General features: G+C 38.2%; 1 protein-coding gene across 5 annotated transcripts in view; it reads left to right on the top strand.

Moving 5' to 3' along the window:
• Ranbp16 (Ran-binding protein 16) overlaps positions 1 to 12,000 on the top strand; it is a 360,844-nt gene that overhangs the window by 278,070 nt on the left and 70,774 nt on the right. For 3 of the 5 annotated variants that reach the window (XM_068225077.1, XM_068225075.1, XM_068225076.1), the window contains exon 17: positions 8,804 to 9,015. The exons of the other annotated variants lie outside the window; for them this stretch is intronic. In XM_068225077.1, the coding sequence (XP_068081178.1) occupies positions 8,804 to 9,015 (212 nt within the window). The remainder of the gene's footprint in view (positions 1 to 8,803; positions 9,016 to 12,000) is intronic. 5 annotated transcript variants of the gene reach the window in all.

Here is a 12,000-nt window from a genome sequence, read left to right as displayed (position 1 = left end):
CGTTCTGACTTCATTCACTGAACTTTATTGTCGTAGATTGTATATATTAGGGTAAGCTGTATCCTCTACATGGCAATGGGTGTTCTGGGCAAAACGTCTGTCCACAATGAAAGAAATGATCATTTAACTCATTGCCATACTTTGGCGGAACCTTCCGTCCTGCGATCGTAAGGTGGTAACATACTTTGACGGACACTTCCATCCTGGTGCAAGGAACATTTATAAGTTCATTATCGCGGTTAGCTGGTCAGAGAGATTTATTCTTCTGTTTGTTTTGCAGCCTACCGAATAGATGTAAGATGATAGCTGAAGTTATTTTCTCTGTGTAAATTGTAACTCTGAGCTGAAATATGGAAAATAAAAAGCACCTCAGTTTGCCACTAGTTGTAAACAATCTTGGCTGCATCCAAGCGCGGCATGGATAAGGCTATTCGTAACTGGCTTGAAAATGATGATGAAAAGGAAATGATTCACTGGAGAGTGAAAATTCTTCTTCTTCAACTGACAGTGATGAAAGTGATTCCAATTTCAGTTCCAAGGTAATAGTGCCAATCGAAACTACGGGATAAAGCCAGAATGCAACAAGAGCCGGTGAGAACTGTAATAATGATACTTGGAATTAGGATCTTGTTGACAATAAGCCTGTTTCTGTAACATGCAGAATCTGACAGTGCAACTGTTGGTTTGACATGTTTGTAAATGATATCTGTGTGAAAACATGGTTTACTTTGTTATGTATGGTTGCAACTACGCAAGCACTTCGAAAACATCAAAGGAAGATGGTGCAGATTTTCACAGATTCCCCAATTGAGAGAAATCTCCAGAGAGATACAGAGCTTGGCTATCAAAAATGAGTCTCACTAATTTCTCACCAACTCGACATAGTTTCATATGCTCTACACATCTCAGAGAACAGGACTATGAACTGTCGGGTAAATATAAAGCCGAACTCGTGAAGCAAATAGTAAAGTGTGGATTGCAGGCAATAGCCAATATGATAGTCCAGGTTTATGTGCAAAATATGTAACATATTCTGTGATGGACATCAGCTCAGAGCAAATTATTGACATAATTGTTCTGCAACGAGGCCAGGTTTTTGGAGAGTTGGAAAAGCCTGCGTTTGACGAAGTGTTATCAAAACTGTTGTCAGAAATTGTTTCGTCACCTCTTCAAAAACGTCTGCCATAAAATATTCTAAATAAATTTTTAAATTTGTTATTAATCTAAGTATTCTGGTTTTTGTCCCTCAGCAGCCTGGAATCCTGGAATCTTGGGGATATTGTTCTCAGATTTTCTTCACTACACAAGATGGTATAACTTTTCCCTTCTTCCTAAAGGAGTCCATGAGTTGACGCAGTACACAAACTGTCAGTAGGCTACAGATTGCCAGGTAGCATTAGTTTTCATAGCCAGTCTTTCCTTCACATACAGGACATTCGTTTTATCCATATGAAGACAACGTGCAGTATTTAACAACAAACATTACACGGTCACATTTCCGCACATTTAATTTATTGTTTCACTGTATTTTTAGCAGAAACTTTCAGCAGCAGCAGTGGGCATCGCTTCACAATGTTCGCACTTACACCAGTCGGTGTTTCCCAGTTTTTCCAAAATAACAGATCCTGGTGGTTCGTTTTCTATTCCAGATGTTGTGCGCTTTGGTTCAAATTAATAGGGATTCACTTTTCTGGACATGATTGTTCATTCCAAACAACGTGCTGACACTGAGAAACACTCATAGATAGACTGAATGGCATGCGATATCCCGTCATACGGCAACAGTGACATGATACTTTCCCCTACAAAAATTTAGGATCATCATATCTCGCAAGCTTTTAAGTTCCGATTTTGGCATTCCATTCTTCTGCTCAAAATCTAACTGAATTAATTGAAACAAAAAGTCAATTTTCACATGTTGACTGGGCTTTTAAGTAGTGAGGGGGAGGGAAAAGAGAAAAGTAAGGAGAAGGGTTTAGATCAATACGCTTCCGTTTTCGGAAAAAGTTTGTCGAATGTTATGGTGCAGGATCTGCTTTTGCCCAAAAGGAGGTGATAGAACACTAAAAGGCAAACAAATTTTATTTAAACATGTCAGGTCTGTACCCTAATAATTTCTGAAAAATTGATGAATCCCTGATTCCAATGCAACGCGTATATACCTGGAGAGTTATACAGCATTCAATCGGAACGGTGGCCGCATGGTCACTGTACTTGTCTGCGAACTTCGACGACGTGAGTTCGAGTCTTGCTGCAGCTATAGTTTTTGTACAAAATAAATTATTGTTTGAGGGAACGTGGACATAAAAATGGAACAAAAATATTACACAAAATGCAACATCTCTGTGGTGAAGTGGTTAGTGTTATTAGCTGCCACCTCCGAAGTCCATGGCTCTGCCATGAAATTTGAAAAGTAGTACTAGGACTGGAACAGGTCAACTGAGTAGAGGGGTGTTCAAATCCCACCTCAGCCATCCTTGAAGTGATTTTCCATGGCTTTCTAGTTCTCCAGGCAAATGCTGGGATGGTACCTAACTTAAGGCCACTGCCGCATTCTTCCCCTTTCCTTGCCTATCCTTTCCAATGTTCCCATTCCCCCACAAGTCCCCTGTTCAACATAGCAGGCGAGGCACCTGGGCGAGGTACTGGTCATCCTCCCCAGTTGGTTCTCTCCGACCCAAAGTGTCACACTCCAGGACACTGTCCTTGAGGCGGTAGAGGTGGGATCCCTCACTGAGTCCGAGGGAAGAACCAACCCTGAACGATAAACACATTAAGAAAGAAATTGCAATACACTTTATTTTTTGCCTGAAATTAACATATGCCTATATATTTTTGCTATTTGCTTTACGTCACACCGACACAGATAGGTCTTATGGCGACAATGGGATAGGAAAGGCCTATGAATGGGAAAGAAGCAGCCATGGCCTTAATTAAGGTACAGCCCCAGCATTTGCCTGGTGTGAAAATGGGAAACCACGGAAAACCATCTTCAGGGCTGCCGACGGTGGGGTTCGAACCCACTATCTCCCGATTGCTGGATACTGGCCGCACTTAGGCGACTGCACCTATTGAGCTCGGTAATATAGGCCTAAAGGTTCTCACAAGACCTTAAGCCCTATCTGTGTCGGTGCATGCAAAGTAAAGCAAGTTGGAAAAATATATACACCCTACATACATGTTTTACAAAAATTTTGCTGCGACGAGACTCGAACTCACATTGTCGAAGTTCGCAGGCGAGTACGGTGATCGATCGCCCACCGTCCTGGTTGATTGCAGTGTAACTCTTCCAAGTATATATGTGTTGCATGGAATCAGGGATTCATTAATTTTTCGGAAATTATTAGGTTGCGGACCTGACATGTTTACGTAAAATTTGTTCGCCTTTTAGTGTTGTATGACCTCGACTGGTTTCATAGTGAATCCTGCATCATGACATTTGACCTTAATTTTTTCGAAATTGAAAGTGTATGTTCATTTCAGGCAAAAAATAAAGTGTATTGCAATTTTGTGCCTAACGTAAAAAGGTTTTTAACAAAACAAGGCTTGCCACTGAAGGCCATTTTCTTCATTGACAGTGCGCAGTCACAACCGTTAGTAGAAGAGTTGGTCAGTGGTGATATCTGAGTGAAATTTGTGCCACCTAATGTAACAGCTCTGTTAAAACCAATGGACCAGGGTGTACTGGAAAACATCACGTGGTTATACAGGAGGCAGCTGCTCAGCAAACTGATTGAAGAAGAGGGAGAATATGGTGTAATTTCGGTATTGACATCAATAAATATGAAAGACATTATTTACCGTATAATCCCGAATACCACCCGCCACCGAATAAGACCCGCATCCTGTATTTGAGACGGAAAGGTACGGAAAAAAAATCAAATAACATGCATACCTATTTAATTTTCTTCAAATATACCACAAATGTAAATTCAAACAGTTTACAGTTTATAAAATCATCACAAAAATTGTAAATATAATCAGTCCAATACTCAGATCATTCACAGTTGACCGTCGTTATCTGGAGTTTCATCATAGGAACATTCGTCGCTGGCATCTTTCCACAAATAGTCGTCCTCACTATCTTCCACTGAATTTGAAATTCCACATTTCTGAAATTTTTGGACACTAGATCGTCGTTACTGCGCGCCCATGCGGTTTTCATCCAGCTGCATATTAGTCGCACTTCAGACCTCTACACACGACCGGTTGGTGTTAACGCGTGATCACAGACATCCAATTGGTGTACAACTGTTTCATTACAGTTTTGAAAGTTTGGTTCACGCACACATCCAATGGCTGTAGAATAGAAATGAGTCCTCCGGGAATTATCGCAAGATCGGTTTTTCCTTTCTTCATCATATCTTTCACGGCGTCAGTTGTATGTCCTCGGTAACTGTCCAGCACAAGCATGTTTCATTTTTGTAACAAAGCTCCCGCGTGACGTTGCCAAATGCACTTCACCCAGTCCTCCAGCCAGACTCGTGTTCTAACAATAACACCGGACGGCAAGTTTCCTTTTGGAAGTGTTTTCCTTTTCAGAACCACATATGAAGGTAGTTTGGTTCCATCCGCTAATACGCACGACATTACCGTGAATCATTGCTTTTCGTTACCACCTGTTCTGATGGTTACACTTTTAGAACCCTTCGTATCCACTGTATTTTCCAACGGCATTTCAAAATAGACAAGTCAGGTCAGCATTCCCAATTTGCAACAGCAAATAATAATTTTGCTTCCTCAAATGAATAATGTGACGCTGAAAGCCCGTTAATTTTTCTTCATACGCCCCAGGGAGACGTAGTGAAATAGTTGTACGTCTCCAAATGCACAATCCCTTTCTTCAATAAAAGTTTCGGATCCATCCGCGGCTTGCAGTAAAACCCTGTGTTTTGAGTTATTTTGAGATCTCTAGTGCTTTCAATTGACACATTTCACTAGAAAAGCCATATCCTAACTCAGGTTTTTCTATCACAAATTTGTGGAGTCTTTTTAATTTCCGGAAGCACTTGACTCCGCCCTCGGAATGCTTTGTGATCACCGTTACTTTTTAGAAGTTTTTCCTTCTTCTTTCGCCAATCATGAATACACGATTCATCAATATCATACTTTCTGCCAACGGCACGGTTTCTGTATATTTCACCGTCGCTTACAACTTTAAATTTCTCACGCACAGTAAATGACCTCAGACGCCGTTTTGAATCCATCGCTTACTATCGAGAGCACTTTCATGGGACAGATACAGAATCTATTACAGAACTATTTACAATAGTTTTACTTGAGTCTGCCTTGTCAATACACCTTATAATGAAAGATATTTATTTTACCATACATGTTTCGGGAAGTCATCCATTCCCTTCATCAGTGGTCAGTTCAAAGAATAAATAGTTTTCTTTCATTATAAGGTGTATTGACAAGGCGGACTCAAGTAAAATTATTTTGAATAGTTCTGTAATAGATTCAGACAAATCAGTACGGATCAAACAACTATATTTATCTATCATGGTTAAGTTTATCAACAGATACAGAACTCGAATGTGAATGAGGTAGACCTCCATAACCAACAGTCTCGACCCTCGCAAAGTACGATCCCGCAAGATCAGCTATTCGTGCACCCAGCATGCCAGTAACACTTGTGAAACAAATGACGATCAAGCATTCGCTGCAGCGGCTTTCATTTGAGAAAAAATCGATCTTGTTTTCTAGAACACAACTAAAACACAATAAGACCTGAATGCCTGTTTACATGTGGTATATTGGGTACAGTAACCGTATTCAAATCCATTTCAATACTCCATGTAAACGTAGTAAATATTTACAAGAATGAGCGGCTTGAATACATCCCGCACCCAAGATTTAGAACCAATATTTTGGGGGGAAAGGTGCGGGTGGTATTCGGGATTATACGGTATATGATCGCATCTGCATGGGATAAAGGTAGTGAAATGGCAATTAAAAAGTATTGGAAACATGTATGGCCTTCTATCTGTTCATCTACCTCTGAGGTTTGTGAAGTTGTGGACTCTTCTGAGCTCCTTGACACATTTGCACACATTACTGGATGCTCAACATAGATGATGACGTAAATGACTGGTCGAAAAATGACTGTAATTGAGGCTACGGCATAATGACAGATGAAGAAATTGCTGCCCTTGTTCCTCGGCAGATAATGACGTGAGTGATGGTGAATTTGAAAATGAAACTGGCACTCCATCAGAAGAAACAATAACTCATGGGGAGGCAACAATGCAGCTGGACAAACTGATGGCCTATTTAGAATCCCAGACTGAAACCACACCTGCTGAACTGATGTTAGTAAAACGTCTTCGTGATCGTGCTGCGAACAAACGCTATACAAATGTAAAACAAAATAGTCGCACATTATTTCAGTGCATAAAACAGTGTCATAAATGTAAGGAAAGTGTTCTTATATTTATTTGTTCAATTGATAAATGGTATTATTGTACAACTTATATTAATAGCTCAGAACGCTAAATTGAAGTATGCCACCGAACAATGCTGTATGGCACATTTTCCATTTTTTACATTAGAGGTAAAAATGTAAAATAATAAAAATAAATAATAATTTAGTCCTTATATCAAGGAAACAGGCATGTTACATCAGCACAATACATGTTAACTCTTAATCAGCTGTCTATAATCGAACATTTCAACATCGTAGTAGTTTTAAAACGAATATCAGTCGAACAATTATGTATGTTACTTAGTGAAACAATGTTGTTTGTTATTTATGACAAACTTACTAACAAGACATGGATTTCTAATCTTATAGACATAAAAAGCAAAGAAAGGCCTCTAAAATAACATAATAGATATCATATTTTTAGGTTATGTAGCATGTAAGTGGTAATTACTTGTGTTAGCACACACTCCTTAATCAAAACCAAATTTTACAAAGCATATCACTTCAAGGGTAAATTACCAGTTTTAATAAATTCCAAAGAGTGCATATTTTTCCTTTCAATGTCACAAATTGGTAAATCAGTTGGCAGGTAAGGGCTAGTTCATATTACATGTGCAGAGCAGTGCTGAGCAGCTGTTATCCAGTCTTGGTGAAGATCGTCCCTGGGTATTTTAAATGGAAGTGTTTCTCGCTAGACGTTCGTTATCATGGAAATCAAGGTCTGTTGACCATCGCGCTGCCTTCAGCCCTTGAATATTAACATTTTGCCTCATTTATGGTTAATTATCAGTATGTATGTACAATAAAACAGGAAATAAGAAGCAGCCCTGTTTTGTTTAAAAGTTGTCAGATGTAGTGTGGCCACTAACACGTTAAAATTATAATCCATCTTTCACAATGGTGCCTACATTCGATATTAGTCGTAACATTTGAAAATTACATAAAAATAGCACACGCATTAACGTACTTTGTATAGGAACATGAATCCGGAAATTTTGTGTATTGCAGTAGGAATAACGCCTACCGGGCGAGTAGGACGTGTGGTTAGGGGTGCACAGCTGTGAGCTTGCATGCAGGAGATGTGGGTTTGAACCCCACTGTCGGCAGCCCTGAAGATGGTTTTCCGTGGTTTCCCATTTTCACACCAGGCAAATGCTAGGGCTGTGCCTTAGTTAAGGCCACGGCCGCTTCCTTCCCATTCCTAGGCCTTTCCTATCCCATCGTCAGCGTAAGACCTATCTGTGTAAGTGCGACATGAAGTAAATTGAAATTGTAAATTGGAATAAGGCATACAGTGTTGTTTGACTCATCTTATATGGAGGTGTCTTTCCAACCACCTCTTTGCCTCTTCGGCTTTTGTATGGAATTCCGGAGTTCTTAACTTCTTTCATTTCACACCATTTCACTGAGACATGTTAATTTTTCATTTCCTTGACCTATTAAGTCGTTTTATACTGCTTGACGAAACATGTATACTTCCTGCGACTCCCATCTTGTTTGCTATACAGCATTATTCCACTGAAGTGCTTCAGATATCAGACTTATACTGCCACCTAGAGATGGATATTTGACCTTGCAGTGATTTTTCCATGTGTAAGCCATGCTGTACGGCAATGTTCCATTAAAAACTCAACTTCACCAAAAATGTGCCATACAGCGTTGTTCAGCGGCGTACTTCAATTGTAGCATTTTGCTTAGGACATGAATTACCTAGCGGTATCAGAACATCTAATATCACTTATAGTTTGCCAGACTGTAAAAAACAGGTTGACATGCATGCAGGCCTTCAGAGTGAGACACATCATGTCAAAACTTTTGTTCTTAGATTTCCTTTGGGTTTATGAAATTATCTTAGTCATAGGAGAGCCTGAATATAGGTACGTTGTAATTACATTCATCATTTAATTTTTCTTGTAAATACCTTCCATTAGTCCAGGGTTGTCTTATATGGAACACCATTTTATATTCTGGTCAATATGGGAATTATTTTTCGGGGTAAGCACCAAATGTGTCACAAGATATCTTTTATATGCTGACATAATACAATGTGGAGTGCTGAATGGACTTTTTTCTACCCTTCATTGCCATGTGTTCCTGCTAGATCTGTTTTATATCCTCAGATGTGCGGTGCCAGCCACTAGGGAGTAATTGATAATGGTTAGACTCATTAATGATTAAAAGGAGACAAGAAAGCTTTCAGTTCTTGCTGTGTGAATAGAGAATTGTGGAATCGCTTATTTTCCCCAGAGATTTGCAGACAGAACATAAAAGTGTTAGCAATCCATAAGAAAAATACATCTGAACAAAACATATTATTATTATTATTATTATTATTATTATTATTATTATTATTATTATTATTATTGTTGTATTTTTTAGGGACTCATATTCTAAATGTGGAAGTGCCCAAAGACCAGATCTACGCAATGAAATTGAAGGGGATCTCGATATGTTTCTCGATGTTGAAAGCTGCTTTGTGTGGAAGTTACGTGAATTTTGGCGTGTTCCGGCTATATGGTGACGAAGCCCTCGACAATGCCCTCAATACATTCGTCAAGTTGCTGCTTTCAATACCACAGTCTGATTTGCTGGTATGGTTACAAAATGTATTAATAACTGGTTTCCTTCCTATTATGTTTATTTTGATGAGCATACATAATTATTGTAAAATGAGTTGCTGTGAGAATTATTTATTAAGCACATTAAGAGAAGCCACTTTCTTAACCAGTAATTTTCTTTATTTTTCTGCTTTTTAGTTACATTACACCATGTAATAATATGTTCTTAATAGGAAGAAACTTGTCCTTGTTAAAAACTTTTTTATAACAGAAGAATTGAGTGCTTCTATTTAATAAGAAGTAACTGCGTATGCTAAATTTTCCATATATTGATCATGTATACTCATGAGCACAAGGTTTGTGTCCTGTACAATACAACATTGATATGAAGTCATGCTACTACAGCAGCCCTTACTGCCCATATCCAGACAAATTAATAAATTCTAATGTTGTCCAGTCATAACATAAGATAATGATAACAACTGTATTATGTTTCTTCCCTTGTCTTGTATTTGCTCAGCTTTTTTATTACCTTACATTTTCCACATCAAGACTGAAGATCTGTTAAGATGTTGCTCCCAATGAGTGTTGATGCCCACTGCCCTGATGAAGCTGGGAATAAAAAACAATCTCATCAGGGGCTGAAAAGAAATGGCTGTAGAAGAACTGCGATTGATGAGGAGAGAGCCTGTTCATAAATGGCAGTGTGTGAAGGCGTGGATATTGTCCTTTTGTGTATTCTTGTTTGTCCATGTGTCCTCTGTTTCTCCCTCTTCCCACACTGACCTGCTATTATGTTCGTCTTATTGTGTGTTCCTTTTCTTGTTCCTATCTCTATATATGACTTGAAAATCGATAACCATAAATTTCTCCCTCAAATTTTGTATGTATAATAGAAAAAACATTAACTTGCCAGTTATGTTGCCTCTATGATTCCAGTAGGTACTCAGTTATCCAAACTAATTGGTACTAGGGGCTGTCCGGATAAGCAAAAATCCATATAATCAAATTCAAAATATAAATGTAATAAAATGAACCTACAATAGGTGCAGTGCAGTGTATGAAACATTTATGAACAATTACAAATTTAATTTTTTTTAGATAGGTGCACATCATGAATAATAAAATAAGTATACAGTACACTATATTAAACATCTACGAACAATTATGATTCCTCGAAGTTTACGTAACTCACCAATGTCATAAAGAGAGAAACTCTTCACGTCCAGGAAATTGAGGATCTGGATAACTAAGGACTGAATAACCAAGTTTGTACTGTACTCCAAATGGTAGACCTCAAAACATTCTTCTAAGTGAAGAACAATAGCACACTTTTTATACTGCTGAGAACCTTCACTTATTTTACCTCTACTGTAGCTAACAATTCGCTTTGGTGACATCTTTTCCTTTTCTGTTGGGGGAATATGCATGTGTTTCAACTTCTTTCTGTTAGGATTACTCAGTTGTTTTATTGCTTATGTACTGGGTTAATCAGAAATTTTATCAAACAAAGGTTCCATATATTTCAGAAAAATTGAATGTTTGGATAGTTTTTGTATCTCTGACTTGAGTAGCAAGTCTTTACCAACCCTACTGTATTTGGTAAATATATAAATAATGTGGTCTTTTTCAGCATTTGTCTAGTTCTAGCCACTCTGTTTCCTTTAAGTTGTCGTGCGAGTGCGATTTAAGGGCCTTCCCTTCAATATTATCATCACCAGAAGGTTCCACCTGTGTTCGGAGTTTCAGCCTCCGAATCACAAGATCACTGAAGTAGACAGATCTTGGATGGGACAGAAAAAAGTCTATTCAGCACTTACGTCATACGAAGTTGTCAAGTAAAAGATTTCTGGTGACACATTTTATATTTATCTGACAAAGTAACATCTTCATCCACATGTCGATAACTTTTCAATGCCATGATTGCAACTGAGACCGTGAAAAAAGACACCACAAATAAACTATTGTTTTTCAACCAAGACGTGGGTGTGAGGGTTAGTTGGAAGAATTTCCAATTCGAAGTCTACAGTTCATTTCGGAATGCCTACAAGAGACATCTGTGTGTTGGAATTGAACTGTATGTGTCCATTTATACTATGCAGTGTAGCATTCAAGCAATTCATGCACTGTAACAACTTGGCGCGACCACAGCTCATCGAATGACACGATTGGGTTAACCTAAGTTCATATTATGTTTTTAACTTTCATCTAGAATGGTGGTGTTGAACTGTTGTGAGAGTCAATTTTATGAAGTAAATTAATTCTCTTCCAAACCAAGCAGTGCAAAAATAGAATTTCACATCATCTGTCAGTAAGCATCATGTTTGGGCAAGATCGTTATTGAGAAGGCAAGTCTTCAGGATTATTTACCTTACTACTGCTTCCTGAAAATCCTAACATGTAGAGCCAAATAAAGGGCTTATTAAGTAAAGAATTGAACTAATTTCTGCCTCAGTACTTGACCATCCGGATACTAGTTTATTGTAACTGTTCGTATTTTACTTCTGTATTGTAGAATAAGAAGTATCATTACTGTTTCTTTAAATTTTAAACATGTAAATCTTGCATTTTGTGCTTAGGTGTAAGAGAGGGCCTAATGGCTTTTATCTGGCCAGACAAAATAAATTATTTTATTCTGTTCCTATAATTCTTATTGCAGTAGAATTTTATATAGAGTAAAACGTTGTTAAGATGTTTCTGCAGGGGCCAAGGAAAAAGAACATGTTAAGCAAAAATACGCACTACTGAATACTCAAATATTATACAACAGATATGGAATTACTAGATGCGATTTTTTTCTGATATGAAGGCATTTAATGTTGTGTATCCACAGGTACAGAGAAAACTATATCTACCATTTCTAAAGATGAAAGTATTACCTCTTTTTTTTTTCCAGTTTGCTTTACGTCACACCGACACAGGTTTTATGGCGACGAAGGAATAGGAAAGGCCTAAGAGTAGGAAGGAAGCGGCCGTGGCATTAATTAAGGAACAGCCCCAGTATTTTCCTGGTGTGAA

This window comes from Anabrus simplex, chromosome 1 (assembly GCF_040414725.1).
Source record: "Anabrus simplex isolate iqAnaSimp1 chromosome 1, ASM4041472v1, whole genome shotgun sequence".
Classification (NCBI taxonomy): domain Eukaryota; kingdom Metazoa; phylum Arthropoda; class Insecta; order Orthoptera; family Tettigoniidae; genus Anabrus; species Anabrus simplex.
Note: the sequence above shows the minus strand (reverse complement) of the source record. Positions and strands in the feature narration are given on the sequence as shown.